The sequence below is a fragment of the Equus asinus genome, chromosome 22 (assembly GCF_041296235.1).
Source record: "Equus asinus isolate D_3611 breed Donkey chromosome 22, EquAss-T2T_v2, whole genome shotgun sequence".
Classification (NCBI taxonomy): domain Eukaryota; kingdom Metazoa; phylum Chordata; class Mammalia; order Perissodactyla; family Equidae; genus Equus; species Equus asinus.
Genome location: NC_091811.1, coordinates 16,454,008 through 16,477,045, shown reverse-complemented (window position 1 = coordinate 16,477,045; position 23,038 = coordinate 16,454,008). Strand labels below are relative to the sequence as shown.

General features: G+C 38.5%; 1 protein-coding gene across 2 annotated transcripts in view; it reads right to left on the bottom strand.

Annotated features, from left to right (window-relative positions):
- The window catches only part of DYRK4 (dual specificity tyrosine phosphorylation regulated kinase 4), a 47,553-nt gene extending 27,456 nt beyond the window's left edge, over positions 1 to 20,097 (bottom strand). Inside the window, exons 1-5 of one of the 2 annotated variants that reach the window (XM_070493968.1) lie at positions 19,868 to 20,097; positions 10,761 to 10,768; positions 10,232 to 10,274; positions 9,020 to 9,040; positions 7,834 to 7,838 (exon numbers count right to left, since the gene is read on the bottom strand). In XM_070493968.1, coding sequence (XP_070350069.1) covers positions 7,834 to 7,838; positions 9,020 to 9,040; positions 10,232 to 10,274; positions 10,761 to 10,768; positions 19,868 to 19,954 — 164 coding nt within the window. In that variant the 5' untranslated portion in view covers positions 19,955 to 20,097. Of the gene's footprint in view, positions 1 to 7,833; positions 7,839 to 9,019; positions 9,041 to 10,231; positions 10,275 to 10,760; positions 10,769 to 15,582; positions 15,676 to 19,867 lie in introns of those variants that run through there. The other variant, XM_044755561.2, reaches the window with a different exon arrangement.
- Positions 20,098 to 23,038: the final 2,941 nt, after the last annotated feature.

The window sequence follows — 23,038 nt, the reverse complement described above, 5'->3', positions numbered from 1 at the left end:
CAGAATCCCGAAGCCTAACATGGTATCTCACGCGTAGTAGGCACCTAAATATATGCTAAAGGAAAGGACAAAGGAAAGGAAGAGAAAGAGGAAGGGAGAGCCTGAGGGAGCAGGAAGCCCAACTCTTGTCCTCAAAGATCTGAAATGACCCTAAGCAGCCCTAGAAGACAGTTAGCTCTGACTTCAGCACCCCCTCCCGGTTGGTAGTCCACCCTTTCTTTCCCCAGTATAGCCACATTCCCACTCCAAGTGGCTTCCACTCGCACCGGGGATCAGTGCGCTCCTGCTCCCTGGCACTTCCTTTTGGAGGGACAGCCTCCGAATCAGCTAATTCACATGAGAATCCTCCTGTCCGTATCCCCGTCTCAAAGACAACTGCATTTTCAGAGAGGATTTTTAGAAAAGGGATGGCTTTGTCTTAAATCAATGAATCTCTCTACTCAGAGAAGACTTTCCAGCACCGGGGAACTAGATAAAAGAGTTGCTTCATTTTAGGAAACAAGGCTTCACAAATCCTATCAGGCAGGAGCCCCGTTCCACCACGAATCACGCTGACATGTAACTTTTATGTCAGAATGAAGGAAAGAGGTACATAGGGAGGTGAAATCTCTAATTCTGTGTCCTGCATCAGCGTCCTCTCCCTGGGGTCCCCAGATTGGTGGCACTCTGCCTTCCCCTTCCCTATTTTGTATTCTCATCATGCCAAGCCCCCACCCCCAACATGCACAGTTTACCCATGGGTCACAGGGGGGTACATTTCCTGCCCCCTCACTCTGAAAGCTAAAGGATAATAGGCCTGGTGCCTATGTAGGGCTGGTTAGAGCAGAACCCTGAGACACACCACCTCATCTTATTACCTTGGACAGAACCCTGGATGTCCTCATCTATAACGTTCAGCGGAGAAAGCAACTGGGTTCTCAGCAGGCATCAGGGCCACCCAGGTCCCCTGACCCTAAGTCACACAGCCTTTTCGGAAAGGCACACCTCCGTCGAACAACCCCGCCCCTATCATACCACACAGAAGATTTTTCTGTTTTCTCCTTGTCTCTTCCTCCTCCCCATTAAAGAAAAAGTAATCCCCAAGTGCCTAGTCAAGGTTGGACGGGCAGATTAAGCTCAAGTTCTGTGATATCAAATCACAGCTTCCCCCTTCCAGGCTCCCTTATCCCTTCCCAGAGGCCAGAACAACCTAGAGTTCAAAACAAATGCCTTAATGCAGAGAGAGGGTGTGACAAGGAGAGAGAAGAGAAATCTTTGGGGATTCTCTACAGAGCACAACAAGTTCAATGATTAGGTCCAGCAGAGCATCGCAGAGAGCTGGGAGAAAGAGGGAGGTGCCAAGTCTCCTCACATCTCCAGCTAAGGCAGTAAGCTGCTAACTGCACAGACCTTAGGCAAATTGCAGCATCTCTCCCACTGCCACTTCTAGCTAAGATTCTGCCTTAAAGCCCCTTCGCTGTGTGTGAGGAAGCCCAGGATGCCAAGACAGAGGCAAGCAGCCTCTTGATTACACTCATAGCCACACCTGGACTCTGGAGACCCATTAGCAAAAGAAACGTGGCCAGTGACTTGGGAGGACCAGGTTTGCACTCCACTGATGCAGTGTCCTCCCTAGGGCCCTGCCCACCAGGCTATGTCCCTGGTGACGGTGGAAGAAGGAGGCCCTAGCTGTCCGTAGGGCTTGAGGGAAGGGCAACAGCACAAGCGTGAATGCCCGGATGCTTGGAGCTGTTTTCTAACGCGCTTAGTGCACAGCCTCAGGGGAGACACTTCCCCTTCTAGACCTCTGGATGGAGAACTTGGAAAATCACGGCGCTGGAAGACACCTTAGGGAATCTAGCAAAATGCTCTCATTTTACAGAAGGAGAAAGAGAGCCTAAGGTTTACACAAGTGACCTGTCCAAGATAACATAACCATATTAAACCTGAGTCTAGAATCTGTGCCTCCTAGTGCCTTTTTACTGTATCATGCTGCCATTGGATGATCCCCGCTGACCTCATCTGTGTTCTGTCATGAATTGTCATGAAACTGGGAAGGGATTATAAAGCATTTCCCTTCCAAAGCTCGGTAATTAAAAATAAGATCATGTTTTTATCGTAATGGAGCCTGGATATAGCTGACAATAGATAGAAGAGTCAGAAAGCAACCATTTTTTTCTATAAATTAGACACTAAATGCCCTATAATATAAAGCCGATTTATGCATCACGTAGGAGGGTTAGAGTAGATGATTTCTAAGGCTCTATTCCCATTGACTTAGATTTATTCAATGCATTTGCATATGTCATTCCTTCTGCCTGAAATGCTCTTTCTCCAGCTCACCATGCAGCCTCCTTGCTCAACTCCAGGGGCATCATTCACTTTGAAAAAATCTGAAGTATGTGCCCTGTAAGTACGCCACTTGTTGGGCCTGGAGCTGACTGGCACATCAGTGAAGCATGATGCTGTGCCTGGGCATTAACTAAGGGCTTAACGAAACTTTCTGTAGACTCCCAGAGAACGTTGTTTCCACCTTAGTGAAACATGTTTCCCCCATGCCTTACAGTCTCTTGTCTATTTACATGTTTATTTCCCCCACTAGCCTGTAAACTAGGCAAGAGGGAGATGTATATTGTTTATTTTTGTGTCATCCCAGCACCAAGGACAATGTTTGGCCTGAAGTTGGCTCTCAAAAAACACTTGTGAGATGATTTATGAAAGATTTCAGCAGTCGAGGGTCTTTAAGTCTTCACAGGATAGAAAAAGTACATGGACTTTGGAGTCAGACAGACTTTGACTAGAATTCTTGCTCTGCTACTTGCTAGTTGTGTGACCTTGGCAAGCCATTTACCCTCCCGCAGTCTGTTTCCCTTTCTGCAAAATAAGACTAATAACCTCACAGTAAAAAAACAAAAAACAAAAAGTTACAAAATGCACAAGGAGACAAGGTACTGTAAGAACTAACAAATCTGGCCATGCAAATGACCAGATTTAAAAATGAACAAATTAGAACTTTGAAAAATAAAAAATATGTAAAAATTGAAACTTAAAACTTAATGAGCGGGCTTAATAAAAGATTATACATAGCCAAAGAGAGAATCAGTGAACTGGAAGAGATAGATTTGAAGAAATTATCCAGCAAGCAGCAGAGAGAGATAAAAAGATGAAAAATATGTTCAGAGATCAGAGACATGGAAGATAGAGTGAAATCTAACATATATCTAATGAGAGTTTCAGAAGGAGAAAAAGAATACAGTAGACATAAAGTCAAAATGGGCTCATAGAATTTTTCAGAACTGATGAAAGACAAAATTATAAACCTTCCAGAAGACATATCTTTATCTTTATGATTTAAGGGTAGGTAATGATTTCTTAAAGAAGACAAAAAGTGCATACTGTAAATTTACCTACTTTTAATTAAGAACTTCTGTTCATCTAAAGACAATATAGAGATTAAAGACAAGCCAAGATAACATCAAGGTTGCAGGATACAAGATTAACGTACAAAGTCAACTGCTTTCCTACATACCATCAATGAACAAATGGAATTTGAAATTTAAAAGACACCATTTATATTAGCAACCCCAAGAAATTCGAACACTTAGATATAAATCTAACAAAATATGTACAAGATCTATATAAGGAACACTATAAATTCTGATGGAAGAAACAAAAAAAATCTAAATAAACAGCGATATTCCATCTTCATGGATAAGAAGACTCAATATCATTAAGATATTAGTTCTCACTGAAAACTATAAGACACTGATGAAAGAAATTGAAGAAGACACAAATAAACAGAAAGATAGTCCATACTCACGTATTGGAAGAATTAATATTGATTAAATGTCCATATTACCTAAAGCAATACAGATTCACTACAATCCCTAACAAAATCCCAATGGCATTTTTCATAGAACTAGAACAAATAACCCTAAAATTTATATGAAACCACATATAAGAGCCTGAATAGCCAAAGCAATTTTGAGAAAGAACAACAAAGCTGGAGGTATCACATTTTCTGATTTCAAACTAAATTATAAAGCTATAGTAATCAAAACACTATGGTATTGGCATAAAAACAGAAACATTGATCAATGGAACAGAATAGAGTACCCAGAAATAAACCCATGCATATATGGTCAATTAATTTATGACAAAAGAACCAAGAATACACAACAAGGAAAGGATAATCTGTTCAATAAATGGCGTTGGGACAGCCACATGCAAAAGAATGAAAACAGACTCCTATCCCACATCATACACAAAAATCAACTCCACGTGGATTAAAGATTTTAATGTAACCATAAAACTGCAAACATGAAACCATAAAACTCCTAAAAGAAAACATTGGCAGTAAGCAACTCCACATCAGTCTTGGCAATGATTTTTTTGGATTTGGTACCAAAAACAAAGGCATCAAAAACAAAAATAAACAAGTGGGACTACATCAAACTAAAAAGCTTCTGCAAACAAGGGACATCATCAGCAAAATGAAAAGGCAACCTATGGAATGGGAGAAAATATTTCCAAATCACATACCTGATAAGGAGCTAATATTCAAAATATATAAAGAATTCACACAACCCAGTAGAGAAACAAAAGCCCACACAACCTGATTAAAAAATGGGCAGAAGATCTGAATAGACATTTTTCCAAAGAAGATATACAAATGGGCCACAGGCCATGAAAAGATTCATAACATCACTAATCATGAGGGAAATGCAAATCAAAACCACAATGAGATACCACCTCACATCTATTAGAATGGCTATTATCAAAAAGACAAGAAATTACAAGAGAGTATTTATTCAAAGAAAACAAAATCACTATCTCAAAAAATTTCTGCACCCCCATGTTCATTGCAGCATTATTTACAATAGCCAAGACATGGAAACAACCTAAATGTCCATCAAAGGATGAATGGATAAAGAAAATATGGCATATATGTATGTGTATATATACACACATATATATATACATACATACACATATACACATACATATAAATATATATACAGATATATACATACATACATAGACATAGACATACATGTGTATATATACACATATATACATATATATGCAATGGAATATTATTCAGCCATTAAAAAGAAGAAGATTTTGCCATTTGCAACAACATGGATGGACCTTGAGGGCATTATGCCAAGTGAAATAAGTCAGGCAGTGAAAGACAAATGCTGTATGATCTCACTAATATGTGGAATCTGAAACAAACAAGCAAATTCATAGATACATACTGGTGGTTCCCAGAGGCAGAGGTGTGGGATGGGTGAAATGGGTGAAAGGAGTCAAAAGGTACAAACTTCCAGTTATAAGGCAAATAAGTCCTGGGATATAATGTACAGTATGATTATGGTAGTTAATGATACTGTATTGTATATTTGAAAGTTGCTAAGACAGTGGATCTTAAAATTTCTCATCATAAGAAAAAATTTGTAACTGTGTCATGTTAACTAAACTTATTATGATAATTATTTTGCAATACATACATATATCAAATCATTATGTTGTACACTTAAAACTAACACAATGTTATATGTCAATTATATCCCCAAAAAACAAAAGATATTAGCTCTTCCCAACTTCATCTATGAATTCAGTGGAATCTCAATTTAACTCCTATCAAGTCATTTTGTGGATATTGAAAAGCTGATTCTAAAGATCACATGGAAAGACAAAAGACCCAGAACAGCCAACACAATACTGAAGAATAACAAAGTTGGAAGACTGACACTACCCAACTTCAAGACTTACCATAAAGCTACAGTAATCAAGACAATGTGGTATTGAAGAGAGAATAGGTAAATAGATCAATGGGACAAATAGAGGGCCCACAATTATACCCACACAAATAAAGTCAACTGATCATTGACAAAGGAGCAAAGTGAATTCAATGGGGAGTCTCTTCAACAAATAGTGCTGGAACAATTGCACATCCACATGCACAAAAAAGTGAATCTATATACAGACCTTATACCACTCATAAAAATTAACTAAATGGATCATAGACTGAAATGTAAAATGCAAAACTATAAAACTTCCGGAAGACAACATAGGAAAAAATCTAGGCAACCTTGGGTTTGGCGATGAAAAGCACAATCATGAAAGAAAAAATTGATAAGTTGGATTTCATTAAACTTAAAACCTGCTCTGAAAAAGACGCTGTTAAGAGAATGAAAAGACAAGCCTGAGACTGGGAGAAAACATGCAAAACACAAATCTGATAAAGAAGTTGTATCTAAAATATACAAAGAATTCTTAAAACTCATCAATAAAAAATGAATCCAACCTAAGAAGATATATACAAGATCTATATGAGGAAAATTATAAAGTTCTGATGAATGAAATCAAAAGACTAAATAAATGGAGAGATATTCCATGTTCATGGATAGGAAAACTCAATACTGTCAAGACGTCAATTCTTCCCAACTGAGTCTAAAGTTTACATGCAGAGGCAAAGACCCAGAACAGCTGACACAATATTGAAGGAAAAGCACAAAGTTGGAGAACGGACACTATCCTACTTTAAGATTTACTAGAAAGCTACAGTAATCAAGACAGTGTGATATTGATGAAAGAATAGACAAACAGATCAATGGAACAGAATAGAATGCCCAAAAATAGACCCACATAAATATAGTCAACTGATCTTTGACAAAGGAGCAAAGGCAATACAATGAACCAAAGATAGTCTTTTCAACAAATGGTGCTAGAACAACTGGAAATCCACATGCAAAAAATGAATCTAGGCACAGACCTTACACACTTCACAAAAACTCAAAATGGATCACAGACCTAAATGTAAAATGTGAAACTATAAAACTCCTAGAAGATAACATAGGAGAAAATATAGATGACCTTAGGTATGGTGATGACTTTTTAGATACAACACTAAAGCACAATCCATGAAAGAAATATTGATAAGCTGGACTTTATTAAAATAAAAAGTTTCTGCCCTGTGAAAGACAATCTCAAGAGAATTAGGAGACAAGCCACAGACCAGGAGAAAATATTTGCAAAAGACACTTCTGATAAAGGACTGTTATCTAAAAGGTACAAAGAACTCTTAGAACTCAACAATCAAAAAAACAAACAACCTGATTTAAAAAATGGTCCAAAGACCTTAATAGACACTTCACCAAAAAAGACATACAGATGCAAATAAGCATATGAAAAGATGCTCCACACCATATGTTACCAAAGAAAAACAAATTAAACAATAAGATACTACTACGCATCTATTAGAATGACCAAAATATGGAACACTGACAACACCAAATGCTGACAAGGATGTGGAGCAACAGGAACTCTCATTTATTGCTGGTGAGAATGCAAAGTGGTACAGCCACGTTGGAAGACAGTTTGGTGGTTTCTTACAAAACTAAACATAGCCTTACCTTATGATCCTGCAATCGTGCTCCTTGATCCAAACGCGCTCCAAAGGAGATGAAAACTTACGTCACATAAAAACTTGCATATGGACATTTATAGCACCTTTATTCATAATAATCATATATTATTTATATTTATGTTACATATTTTATATTTGTATAATATTAAAAATATTATACAAATCAATAAAAAAGACAACAAACAGAAAAATATTTTAGCAAAAAAGACATTACCAGGCACTTCACAGTAGAGGAAATACAAATGGCCAATAAACACATGAAAAGAGGTTCAATCTCATTAATAATCACCAAAATGCTAATTAAAATATAAGATATTGTTAATAATATTGTTAATAATAAGATATTGTTACCCACCTAATAAACTGGCAAAAAATAAAAAGCCAAACAATATCAAGTGACAAAAAAGATGTGGAACAACTGGAACTCATACATACTACCCTTGGCAATGTACATTAATACTGATGTTTTAGAAGATAGTTTGTCATTATCTGGTAAAGTTAAGCATTTGCATACCTGGTACCCAGGAATTTTCCTCCTAATTGTGTGCCTTAGAAGCCCCTGCACATATGAACTAGGAGACACGCACAACAACATTCACATTAGCACCGTTTTTAATAGCAAAAACACAAGACAAAAACCATATGCCCATCAACTGTAAAATTGATAAGAGGTAGGATATGCCTATACAATTGAATATGACAGTGAAATTGATTTATAAACAGGTTTCCAAGAACAGAGGTGATATTCACAATATCTAAAGGGCACAGGCACTGATCAACCAGAACGGAAGCCTGATCAATCCAATGAAAGTCAGGCAAATGCAGCACCAGTGTATGCTAGCTTAGTACTGAGCTAGTGAGCTGCAGAAGAAATAAATAAAAAGTGAGTTGAAGAAGAAAACAGAACAGTACGATTCCACATATATAAAAAACAAAAACATGCAAAATTAAACAATACATAGTTTAGAAGGTTCAGAAACATTTAAAGAAAAGCAATGGGTGGGGAGTCAAGATGGCTGCATAGTAAAATCCTGAGCTCACCTCCTCCCATGCACACACCAAAGCTACAGCTACATGTAGAACAGTTTTCTCAGAAAAAGACCTGAAAACTAGCAGAATAGCTCTTCCACAGCAGAGGATAAAAAGGTCACATTAAGACTGACAGGAGAGGCAGAGATGCCATCTCACCAAAAGCCCCACCCCCAGCTCAGCAACCCATAAGCAGAAGGGATACCACAAACACAGAGCCTCCACCTGAGGAGCAAGAGGTTTGAGTCCTACATCAGGCACCTCAGCCCTTGGGATCTGCACCAGAAAGACAAGTCCCCAAAATGTCTGCTTTGAAAACCAATGGGGCTTAGATCCAGGAGACCAAAGTGCTGTAGAAAACTGAGACTCCACTCTTAAAGGGCTCACACACAAACTCACTTGTTCCAGGATCCAGCAGAAAAGCAGCAGTTTGAAAAGTGCATAGACCATTATGTTAAGGAGATTAACTAATCTTAAAGCATATGCCAGAGGGGCAGGGGTCTATTGGAACTCTCTCCAGGGATGAAGGTGCTGACAGGCATCATTTTTTGCACTCTCTTTCCACCTCGCTAGCACCACTTGCCCCACCCTGATGTTCTCCTGCAGCCCTGCCCCATCAAACCTGGAGAGTATGTGCAGTCCACACAGGAAATGCCCCTTGAGTGCCTGGCACTCTGGCCAGAGGGGCTTGTGTTTCTGGGCCCCATGGGACTGAAACAATCAGAGAGATAGGTCTTGGCAAGCTACCATCCCCAGGGCACTGCACAGACAACAGACTGAAACACACTCCCAGTCTTCCTGTGATGACTCCTTCTAGACTGGAAGAGATAGCTGTTTTGCTGAATACACAGAAACAAACACAGAGGGTCAAGCAAAATGAGGAAACAAAGGAATATGTTCCAAATAAAAGTACAAGATAAAACTCCAGAAAAAAACCTTAATAAAATGGAGACAAGTAATTTACCTGATAAAGAGTTATGGTATATACAACAGTGGTCCCATAAGATTAGTACTATATAGTCTAGGTGTGTAATAGGCTATACCATATAGGTTTGTGTAAATACACTCTATCATGTTCACAAAATGATGAAATTGCCTAATAATGCATTTCTCAGAACATTTCCCCATTGTTAAGCAACACATAACTGAACAATAACTGAACTAAAAACACACTAGAGGGGTTCAACAGCAGACCAAGTGAAACAGAAGAAAGGATCAGAAACCTTGAAGACAGAGCAGTGGAATTCACACAAACAGAGCAGCAAAAAGAATTTTAAAAAGTGAAGATAGCTTAAGGGACCTATGGGACAAGATCAAGCGGAACAACACTCAAATTACAGATGTCCCAGAAGGAGAAGAGAGAGAGAAAGGGCAGAAAACTTATTTGAAGAAATAATGGCTGAAAACTTCCCTAACCTGGGGAAGGAAACAGACATCCAGATCCAGAAGCTCAGAATTCCAAATAAGGTGAACCCCAAACGATTCATACCCAGACATCTTATAATTAAAATGTCAAAAATTAAAGATAAAGAGGGAATCCTAAAAGCTTCAAGAGAAAAGCAACTTGCTATATACAGTCAAACCCCCATAAGACCACCAGCAGATTTTCCAGCAGAAAGTTTTCAGGCCAGAAGTGAGTAGCATGATATATCCAAGGTGCTGAAAGCAAAAAACTTCCAACCAAGAACAATCTATCTGGCAAGGTTGTCATTCAGAATTGAAGTAGAGATCAAGAGTTTTCTGACAAGCAAAAACTAAAAGAGTTCACTACCACTCAACTGGCCTTACCAGAAGTGTTAAAGGGACTCTTTTAAGCTGAAAGGAAAGGACACTACTTAGTAACAAGAAAACATAACATAAAAAAGACTTACGTTTATCTCACCAGTAAAGGTAAATATACAATGAGGGGGGCAGACTAATCAATTGTAAAACTAATATGAAGGCTAAAAGACAAAAGTAGTAAAAATAACTATAATTATAACAATTAGTTAAGGGCCACACAAAATAAAAAGATATAAAATCTGATATCAAAAACATAAAATGTTGGGGGGGAATATAGAGTTTTAAAATGTGTTCAAACTTAATTTGCTATCAACTTAAAATAGACCAGCATACAAATAGGCTAATATATGTAAGCATCGTATTAACCATGAAGCAAAAATCTATAGTAGATACACAAAAGATAACAAAAATGGAATCTAAACATAACACTAAAGAAAGCCATCAAACCACAAGGAAAGAGAGCAAGAGAAGAAGAAAGGAACAGAGAGGAACTACAGAACAGCTAGAAAACAATTAACAAAATGGCAATAAGTACCTACCTATCTATAATTACTTTAATGTAAATGAACTAAATTCTCCAACCAAAAGTCATGGAATGGCTGAATGGATTAAAAATACAGGACCCATCTATATGCTGCTTACAAGAGACGCACTTCAAATGTAAGTACACACATAGACTGAAAGTGAAGGGATGGAAAAAAGATGTTTCACGCAAATGGAAACCAAAAGAAAACAGGGAAAGCTATACTTAGATCAGAGCAGACTTTAAAACAAAGACTGTCTTAAAAGACAAAAATGGGCATTACATAATGATAAAGTGGTCAATCCAATAAAAAGATATAATATTTGTAAATATGTATGCATCGAACATAGGAGCACATAAATATATACAGTAAATATTAACAAAGCTAAATGGAGAAATTGACAGTAATATAATAATAGTAGGGGACTTTAATACTTCACTTACATCAATGGATAGATCATCCAGACAAAAAGTCAATAAGGAAACATTAGCCTTAAATGACACGTTAGACCAGATAGACATTATAGATATAAACAGAACATTCCACCAATAGTTTCAAGTGCACATGTAATATTCTACTAGATAGATCATATGTTAGGCCACAAAACAAGTTTCAATAAATATAAGAATATTGAAATCATATCAAGCATCTTTTCACACCACAATGGTATGAAACTGGAAATCACACACAAAAAGAAGACTGGAAAAATCACAAATATGTGGAGATTAAACAACATGCTACCGAACAATCAATGAGTCAATGAAGAAATCAAAGAGGGAATCAAAAAATATCTTGGGACAAGTGAAAATGGAAATACAACATTCCAAAATCTACTATAAAAGGTAGGTTCATAACAATATACAGGCCTACCTCAAAAAGCAACAAAAATCTCAAATAAACAATCTAACTCTACACCTAAAGGAACCAGAAAAAGAACAAACGAGACCCAAAGTTAGCAGAAGGAAGCAAATAATAAAGATCAGAGCAGAAATAAATGAAATAGAGACTGAAAAAACAATCAAAAAGATCAGTGAAACTAAGAGCTGGTTCTCTGAAAACAAACAAAATTGACAAACCTTTAGCTAGACTCACCTAGAAATAAAGAAAGAGGGCTCAAATAAAATCAAAAATGAAACAGGAGAAGTTACAAATACTACCACAGAAATACAGAAGATTATAAGAGACTACTATGAACAATTACATGCCAACAAATTGGACAACCTAGAAGGAATGGCTAAATTCCTAGAAATATACAACTTCCAAGACTATTCCATGAAGAAATAGAAAATATGGATAGGCAGTTTATTAGTAAGGAGATTGAAACAGTAATCAAAAACCTCCCAACAAATAAAAGTCCAGGACTAGACGGCTTCACTGGTGAATTCTACCAAACATTCAAAGGAGATCGAATACCTACCCTTCTCAAACTCTTCCAAAAAGTTGAAGAGGAAGAAGTGCTTCCTAACTCATTTTACGAGGCCAGCTTTACCCTGATACCAAAACCAGACAAGGATACCACAAAAATAGAAAACTATAGGCCAACATCCCTGATGAACATAGATGTAAAAATCGTCAACAAAATATTAGCAAACCGAATTCAACAATACATTAAAAGGATCATACACCATGATCAAGAGGGATTTATCTCAGGGATGCAAGGATGATTCAACATCCACAAATCAATCAACGTGATACACCACATTAACAAAACGAAGGATTAAAATCATATGATCATCTCAATAGATGCAAAAAAAAGCATTTGACAAAATTCAACATCCATTTGTGATTAAAAAAATTCAATGAAGTCGGTATAGAGGGAACATAACTCAACATAATAAAAGCCAAATATGACAAACCCACAGCTAACATCACACTCATTGATGAAAGGCTGAAAGCTTTTTCTCTAAGATCAGGAACAAGACAAGGATGGCCACTCTCACCACTTATATTCAACATAGTATTGGAAGTCCTAGCCACAGCAATTAGGTGAGAAAAAGAAATAAAAGACATTCAAATTGGAAAGGAAGAAGTAAAACTGTCACTATTTGCAGATGACATGATACTATATATGGAAAACCCTAAAGACTCCACACAAAATAACTGTTAGAACTAATAAAGAAATTCAGTAAAGTTGCAGGATATAAAATCAACACAGAAATCTGTGGCATTTCTATACACTAATAACAAACTATCAGAAAGAGAAATTTAGAAAACAGCCCCATTTACAAAGAGGTGAAAGACTTGTACACTGAAAACTATAGGACACTGATGAAAGAAATTGAAGATGACACGAATAAATGCAAAGATATTCTGTTTATGGATTGGAAGAATTAACACTGTTAAAATATCCATATGACCTAAAGGAGTTTAAAGATTCAATGCAATATCTATGAAAATTCAAACGGTATTTTTCTCAGAACTAGAACAGATACTTCTAAAATTTCTATGGAACCACAAAAGATCCTGAACAGCCAAAGCAATCTTGAGAAAGAAGAATCAGACTAGATGTATCATGCTCCCTGGTTTCAAACTATATTACAAAGCTACAGTAACATAAATAGTATGGTATTGGCATAAAAACAGACACATAGATGAATGCCACAGAACAGAGAGCTCAGAAATAAACCCACACATATATGGACAATTAATTTATGACAAATGAGCCAAGAACATACAATGGGGAAAAGACAGTCTCTTCAATAAATGGGGTTTGGAAAACTGGACAGCCACATGCAAAAGAATGAAACTAGACTAGTATCTTACACAATAAAACTCAAAATGGATTAAAGACTTGAATTTAAGACATGAAACCATAAAGTTCCTAGAAGAGAACATAGGTGGTAAGCTCCATAACATGAGTCTTGGCAATACTTTTTTTGGATCTGACTCCAAAGGCAAGGGAAACAAAAGAAAAAATAAACAAATCGGACTGTATCAAACTAAAAAGCCCTGCACAGCAAAGGAAACCATCAACAAAATGAAAAGGTAACCTACTGAGTGGGAGAAAATATTTTCAAATCATATATCTGATAAGGGGTTAAAATCCAAAATATACAAAGAACTCATAAAACTCAACCAAAAACCCCCCCAAACAACCCAATTAAAAAATGAGTAGAGGATTTGAATAGACGTTTTTCTTCTTTTCTAAAGAAGACACACAGATGGCCAACAGCTATGTGAAAAGATGTTCAATATCACCATTTATTAGGGAAATGCAAATCAAAACCACAACGAGATATCACCTCACACCTGTTACAATGGCTACTATCAAAAAGACAAGAAATAGGGGCCGGCCCTGTGGCCGAGTGGTTAAGTTCATGTGCTCTGCTTGCGCATGAACTTAACCACTTGGCAGCCCAGTTTCACCAGTTTGAATCCTGGGAGTGGATGTGGCACTGCTCATCAAGCCATGCTGAGGCGGCATCCCACATGCCACAACTAGAAGGATCCACAACTAAAACAATACACAACTATGTACCTGGGGGCTTTGGGGAGAAAAAGGAAAAATAAAATCTTTAAAAACAAAAAGGACAAGAAATAACAAGTGTTGGAGAGGATGTGGAGAAAAGGAAACACTTGCACAGTGTTGGTGGGAATATAAGTGGTACAGCCACTATGGAAAACAGTCTGGAGATTGCTCAAAAAATTAAAAATAGAACTACCATATGATCTAGCCATTCCACTCCCAGGTATTTATCCAAAGAACACAAAAACACTAGTTAAGAATGATGTATGCACCCCTATGTTTGATGTAGTATATATATACGATGGAATACTACTCAGCCATAAAAAAGAATGAAATCTTGCCATTGCAACAACATGAAGGGACTTTGATTGAGGGTAGTATGCTAAGTGAAGTAAGTCAGATGGAGAAAAACAAATACCATATGATGTCACTTATATGTGGAATCTAAAAAACAAAACAAGCAAACAAACAGAACAAAACAAAAACAAACTCACAGATACAGAGAATAGATTGGTGGTTACCAGAGGAGAAGAGGGCTGAGGGTGGGCAAAATGAGTGAAGGGGGTCAATTGTATGGTGATGGATGGTAACTAGACTTATGGTGGCAATCATTTTGTAGCATATGCAAATATCGAATTATAATGCTGTAAACTTGAAACATATATATAGTGCTATAGGCTAATTTTTCCTCAATAAAAAAATGAAAGAAAAGCAATGGAATAATAGATGTAAAACTCAACAGAGTAGTTATCTCAGAGGGGTCAACGAACAGGGTGAGATAAGATGGGGAGCAGGGACACACAGTGGACTGCTTTCTTAAACTGTTTGTTGGATACACACAGGGTATTCATTGCATTATTCTCACGCCTTACACATACCCTTAAATATTCTTTTATATATACCCAACATTTAATAATATGGAACAAATCTTTTAAAGTATTTAATGAATTATAGAACAAAATCTGAATCCCAATTTCAGCATTTATTAGGAGAATGACTTTAGGTAACTTCCTTAATCTCTGTGGGTCCCCTCCTCTGTAAAGTAGGGGTGATGACTACCTCAATATTGTTGAAAGAAGCAAATGTGAGAAGCTAAACACATATGGGAGATAGGATTGTATTTCTAACATCTCCTCATCTCCACCTCCAATGTCAAACAGAAAGACTCTACTTTTCATGGCCTGAGGAGGCTTTCAACTGAAGTTATCTATTTACTCTGATTAATTCTGGTACTCAGAGACATTCCCCATGTCTGCTTGCTTCATATCCTTGTCGCAGCAATTGAAGGCAATCTCAAGTCTTTGTTCTCCCCTCTCTCCAAACTGAGAGCACCAATGGGAACGCAAAACAAAGGAACTGGTACTTACTGCGTAGCTCTCAGAAGGCAGAGAGGAGTCCTAGGAGAAAATGGGAAGAAGCGTGTAAGTGTTCTCCTTCAGGACCCCAAATCCACCCCAAATGTAGATCTTTTGTTGTATTATATATTTATTTTTCATTGAGTCACCAATTCTAGATTGGCTGCTGGTGGTTATATTTTAAATGTTTCAAATTTCAGTTCTGTGATCATTATAAGTTATCCTAGTCTGAATCTTCCATTTGCATTTAAAAGGTGAATTCATTACCCTAAATAATATAGCACACTAAAACCCTAGAGAGACTGGCAATTGGAATCTCTGTTTTCTGTTCTCTCTTCAGTTATAACTGACTGTGAGTTTGATTCCTTTGCAATACCAATGGTCAGAATGTTTGTCTGTTTTTCCTATGGCGTACTGACGAGCTACAGAAATGAGACAGAAGGACTGGCCCTCAGAATATCCTCTTCCACTGAGTGAGACTCATTAATAAGCCTGTCTCCTACAAGAAACCCCTTTCTGTTAAATGGAGAGGAGGGGAGGTAAAAGTAACCAATGTTTATTGGCCTTCCGCTATCTGCCAGCCAGTAAGCTCATGTTTTCTTGTGTCACTTAATCCCACTGCAATCCGGGGATGTAGGAATAACTATTCCAGTTTCACAACCAGCAAACAGAGAGACTTAGTGATCTGACCAGGGTCTCATAGGTGGTGTTTAAACAGACATCTGTCCCCACGTTATTGAAAAGAACTTTTGTGAAAATGTCTGTGACCCCTAGAGATTCTGATTTCAGTGGTCTTTAAAATATCCCTTGGGTGATTTCAAATATACAACCAAGATTGAGAACCAGTGTCTAGTTCAGTCTCCACTCCTTACTGATCAGGAAAACGAGGGCTGCTCATTACCACTCGCAGCATTAACTGTACCATCTGGTCTTTCTCCAAAGAATCCCCGTTTTAAGTTACGCGAGAGGTTTGGTTTTTGTTTTTGTTTTTTTCCTTGTCTGTTTTATCTCCACTGAATCCCCAGCACCTAGAAAAATACCTGATATGAGTGGGCACTCAATAAATGTTTGTCGAGGGAACAAATGAATAAACTCTCTCCTGGTTTCTATTCCACAAAAGTACATAAAGTGCCAGTTTGTGCCAGGCGCTGTCCGAGGTTCTGGGGATTCAGTTCTGAACCAGACCAAGACTATCTTTGCTGTTAAGGAGCTTCCATTCGAGAGCAGCACCGTCCAATAGAAATACAACGCGAGTCACAGGAGAAACTTTAAATTTTCTAGTAGCTATATTAAAAAAGTAAAAAGAAACAGGTGCAATTAATTTTAATAATCTATTTTATTTAACACAATATATTCAGAACACTTAACACACAATCAATATAAAACTATTTTTACATTAATGAGGTATTAACATACTATAAAATCACCCAGTTATAAAAATTATCAATAAGGTATTTTACATCCATTTTCTCACACCAAGCCTTTGACACCTGGTGTGTGTTTTTCACGTACAGCGCACCCTCTTTAGACTAGCCCCGTGTCAGGGGCTCCATAGCCTCCTGCGGCCAGTGGCTGCTGTATTGGACAGCACAGTTCGAGAGGGTGAGGCAGACAATAAACAAGTAAACAAATATATAATATAATTAGAAGGGGTGATTAGGGAAGGCCTGTCTAAGGGTGTGGTATTTAGCAACTGAATGACTTAAAGGATAGAAGAGAAATAGCAAAACAAGTACCTGCTCTTCCAAGGCTGAAAATAGAAAATATGTCTTTAGCACACTTTTGAATGTACTTTGTTACACCTACCCATGAGTTGTCAGGGAAATGATAAAGTAACACCCTAAGAGAACAGAGATCCCCTCCCCAGGCCTCTCCCAGGTCCTTCTCCTGAGATGGCCTGACCTGAGACCCTGGAGTTCTGCCAGCACCTTCAGTCCCAGAAACCAGCTGTGAAGCACTATTTTCTCCGGATAGAGTTGTAGAGGAGCCAAACATCCTCCAACTACTAGCTGACATAGCTGAGGTCCAGAAGAGAGTATGATCCCTCTGCCAGAAGTTAGGATAAACTATAACACGAGAGCATTTTCCGGAAGCACAGAGAGATCCCACGTGATTGAGGACCAGCGTGAGAGTCCTGTGCTCCTTGCCAGCTAAGCTGAAAGGATGGGACTTCTCCCCAGGCACTGAAGACAAGGACTCTCGGTAGAGATCTCTCGGCAGCAGATGGCTCTCTAACATTTTACCGTGTTGTAGCCAAACGAATGGGGGCATTTTTAAAAAATTGTATAATATTGTATAGAGGACCACGCTGTTGTCTTAAAGCCAGGTGAAATCAATAATTAAAAATCACATTCTAAAAACTCCCTTAGATGAAATGCTACCAAGGTCTACATTTAAAATATTTAAATATTTATTAGTATAAACATCATATTTATAACTTATAATACTAAATACCATAAAGCAAATATAAATTATTATTAATTTATTTAAGTATTTAAAATATATTTTCAACACCTGCTTGGGGCAGTTGATATGCTGAGATCCATTGCTCTCTCATCCTCAGTGTTTTTTTAGGTGAAGAGATTATAATTCATTCTTTTCATCCTCCAATTAATATCACAACTGGATATCCATTGAAACCTGGGTTTCATGTAGTGATGACAGTTATTGACTTGCTTGCGTTTACTTAAGCCTATTCAATTCAAGTGGATGAGAATTTCATTGGGGAAAATGAACATGTGGTGAAAAGACATTTATTTGGGGCCTATCAGAATAACTACCAATACAAAACCAATAGTTTTAAGTTTAAATCGTATTTTTAAATGATATCGCCAATTTGTCAGCAGTTATCACAAAATACAACATAAATGAATTTATCTTGAATGTGATTTTTAATTTTATTTTTGACTATAAGTGTGGCAGAATTTCCTTTCCTTAAAATTAATTTAAATAAATTAAATATATTAAGGAACTTTGTAGGACAACACTTAGCAGAACTGCATTACTAGCCAAGAGGTGTGGAATAGAGGGGTTAAGAATATGGGTTTGAATTCTGTCCTCCACTCACTCGTTTCTGGTTCATGGTTCACTTGAATCTCAGTTTCCCCATCTATAAAATGGGGATAATGATAGCACTCGTCTCTAGGGTTCATGTGAGAGTCGGTTAAGCACTCAATAAATGTGAGCTCAAGCAGCTAAAAACAGTGTGAGCTGCAAAACTTGTGATGATTTGGCCAAAGTAAAATCATGACCAAGACCATTCTGTCTGCATAATATTTTGAAATGTGAACCAACAGATTGTTATCTTTTATTATCATTTTTGGCGTAGATTTACTACTTCAAATATTTTATAGCAATTTTTGTTTTATCAAAAGAAACGTAGGTATTAATAAAATTTTGTAACCATAAGTTGAAAAATAAATGTTTTTTGTGGTCTGGGCTGATGGCAGAGATAAGGATGGGGAACAATGGACTTTTCATTAGGATATATTTTTATGAGTTTTAACCCCGAGGGGGAGAATGTTTGGGTAAAATCAGGAACACTGCTTGGAGGAGGTGACCTAAGAGTCGTAATTTTAAGGAGGCGGTATGTGATCTATGGGGAGAGAATTTTCACCGGGCCTTGGGTAGGCTGCTGAGCTCTGGCTTTCATTCAGAAAGGCAAACCTGAATGCTCTGGGCTAAAGTTCGCTGCAAAATTTTTAGAACAAAGACCCCAAATAATATGATCTTTTGAGTAAGTTGTGAAATCCAAACTGAGGGCGTTAGATTAAAAAATACACCTGACTTAGAAGTTGATCTTATAAATGGTAATCACGAAATCACCGGATCACAATATTACCTTCAGTGCTAGGGTGTCTCGCTAGTTTTTGAGGCAGAGTAAAAAGAAAAACACCATGTCTGTGTTAGAAAGAAAAAAAAAAAAACCAGACCTTTTCTGGAAATGTTCTTGGATACTTGTTCAGAACATTCCAGGACACTCCCAGTATGGTCCCAGATAGACAGAGCAGAACAGAAAACACTGAGGAAGAGGCACTAGCCCAGGGGCTCCTCACATACAAGTCACCTGTCAGATTGAGGCCTCGCAGTTCTGAATTTGAAGACACTATGCTCTGCTGTCCAGCTGATTTTCCCTCCAAGCCCAGCCAGACCTGGCTCACCAGCCAGCCCAGTGCTCTCACACCAGCCCTCACCTGTCATCAAAGGTGCTTGCAGGTACAGCAATCTCACTGGGTCCTGGCCCCCTAGTCTTCAAGGTGATACCCCTCCTCCCCAAATGAAATTCAAGGATGCTTACCTTTACAGAGGTGAGATTTTGTTTCTTTCTTCCTTTCAAAATCGGGAAGGATGTCAAATTGCATTTCTTTGGCTCTTTAGCATCCATTTCAGTCCTGCAAGAGGGAGAACAAAAAATAAGTTAGCCATAGGAACACAATATAAGTAATGGCCCCCACACCCAGGGATGGAAGGAGCTCAGGACAGGCTTGGAGAGAAACGTGGCAGGCCAGAAAGCAGTAGCTGAGTGTCTGATGCTCCTTTTGTTTCCCTTTTGGTGGCCGAGGAGGTCAGGAGAGGGGACCTCTTGGCATTAGTCCTCATGTGCTCAGGGCAGAGGGAGACAGAAGCCAAGGAAGGAAGAGGAGCTAACGAGGTGGTTGGCAGTTTAGGACACCAAGCAAAAAGACCCATTTCCCCTAGCTCAATGCTAAGTAAGCCATTCTCCTGCCACAAACACTTTTTTCCCTAAAATATAGATGTATTCGCGGTTACTCAGTAGCTTAACGTCTATAGAAAAGGAAAGGGGGGACAATTGGTAGAAATGCTTTCCCTAGACCTCATTTGGCCATGATTGCACCTTCCTCACTCGGAGCACAGCTCTCTGAATAATTAACTCACTGCAAGATGAACTTAAAAAAATGAGATAGATCATTAGGGCTGCTCGTAGTATATCGAGTAAAGACAGAACAATATGTATAATATGATTCCACATTTATTGAAGAGAAAGCAAGATGTTTGCATGTCTTTATACAGGCATATTGAAGGATCTAGAAAAAATAACTGTAAAAAAATAATTACCTCTGAAGAGTGGGGCTGGGAGAGGTGAGTGGGAACATTCATTTTAAAACACATACAAAAAAATGAAAAAATTCTGTGCAAAATCAAATAAAAAGTAACAGTCATTTCTCCGCAAATGATCACAGTTTCTTTTCTTCCTTCCCGTCCTGCCTTCCTTTCTAGAAACATAGGCTGAGACAATTTTACCAATAAACCAGACACGGCCTCTGTCCTCAAGGAGAGCTCCTTATCTAGGAGGGGAGAGTCTGTGCTTTATTTTATTTTACTTTTCATATTTCTTATTGGGATGAGGACATAGCTTTCTTATTGAAAACTCTTGGTACAAATTTGCCAAAGGAAGAGAAATCTAAGTTAGTTTAGGTCAATTCATCAAAAATTTTCAGATCACCAACTGTGTACCAGATACTGTGCTAAGCATGGGGGGGTTCAAAGATAAATAAAACAGAACTCTGGCTTTCAAGGAGTTCAAAGTCTGGTGGGCAAGACAGACCTGTAAACAGTGGTGCCAGCATTACTGCACGCATAGTATTTTAGACATAACTCATCATTTATGTATCCTGAACTTCAATGCACAGAAAGGAAATAGATCTTTTGAGATTTACCTGTTCTGATTTCAGTATTTCTATCGCACTTGTCAGCAGCTTGATCTTTATGCCCTGGGGGGCTACCTTTGGGCAGAAATTGTGGCAGTGCGGGACTTGCAGGGACTCCCTTTGCATTTCTGTGAACAGGAGATAACGTACTTAAGTTACTCCCACTCTGCCAAAGAGAACTTTCCAGCCTCTCTGCAAGTAGCCTTGAAACTCTTCATGGTCCACGGACTCACAGACTCTGAAGAGCTGAAAGACGTTTTAGAAGCCATCTCATCCATTTTCCCACCCTGGGCAGGAATCCTCTTAAGACGATTCCTGGCAATCACTCAGTCTCTGCTTGAACATTTCTGTGACAGAGCTCACCGTTTTTCCAGGCACTTCACACGCAGCTGTGAATTTCATAAGGTTGGTGCTCAGTAAATGTTGGTTGGGAGAAATGATATTGGGCAACATATTCTCCACTGACACATGTCATCCTCTGCAGAGCAACAAAGAACACATGTACCCTCTCTTCTATTCAAGAGTTCTTGAATATTCCAAACGGCAGCTGTTTGCCTCCTCAGCACCCACTCATCTCCAGGCATTCATGGTTCTATTTCAAACCCCTCCTCACAGGATAGAACACCCAGGCATGATGGAAAGACCCTGTACTATGGTTTTCCCTCTCTGTTTTCTGGGTTTTTTAAATCACTTCTCTTAAAGTGGCTGCAGTTTTCTAGATTCTAGATTCTGTTCTAATCAACTCAGCTAAGTCAGGCAGCGAGACCTTTCCATCCCTCATCTGCTCACTGTACTTCTGTTAACATAGCCTAGATCAGTATTGGCTCTTTTTAGCTGTCGCAACACACTCACATTGGGTTTGGGGTCAGCTAAAATCACTGATTCTCAGCACTGGGTCCTCCACAAGTTTGAGAAGCGTGCCTTCCAGCCAAGTTGCTGCTAACAATATGGAGTTGGCCAGGGCCAGGTCAGGGAAGAGTGGTTGGCATGCTGCTAGAGCTTGTGAAATTCCCTTCAGGTTCATCATACCCACTTGGTAAGGACTAAGACAGAGAAGGGAAATAACAGACAAGTCACAGAACCAATCAGGCATAGTCCTTGTTTGCAGAATTCCTTGGAACTCCTAGATTTTATGTTACCTATCACAAGGAGATGTTCCAATTCCTCAGGCAGGTCTGTTGATGAAGGGCACTTACGTTTATCTTTTCATAGTTTGAACCTTCCCTTTAAATGGGCTCACACTTTTCCCAAGTCTCCATTTAGGCTGAAACAGTGAAGCTCGAATTAAGATTGGTGACTGTCAGTCACTTAACACTTCAGAGGGATCACAAGTTATTTAAGCCCTGAATTGGCTGATGGAGATTTCAAACTTAGCAAATACCACAAATTAACTACAGACATTAAAAAATCCCAAGTTTTGCATTGCTCATCTTCTCTTTAAGGAAAAAAATTTTTAATACTGGGAATTACCCCAGAGTGGCAAGTAGCACTTGAGAGGCAAGTGCTGCTCTGAGTGTGTAATCCACACATACCTAACGTGCCTTTGTGTGTAGGATGGAGCTCTGGTTGTGAGCAGAGGCGTGCAGGTGTATGGGCTGGGGCAGGAGGCGTGGGGTGGTGGACCCACTTTTGACTACCCAGAGGACAGGACATGCAGCGAAGATTTAAAAAAGGGGGTAAGAAAGTTTTGCGCCCCCAGTTGTTGGCGTCAGGGCTGGAAGCAGTTTCAGGGTAGGGCTGACGAACTCCCTAAAATCCACCTCTCTCCATCCCGCGATGCAACATCCCTTAAGTATTTT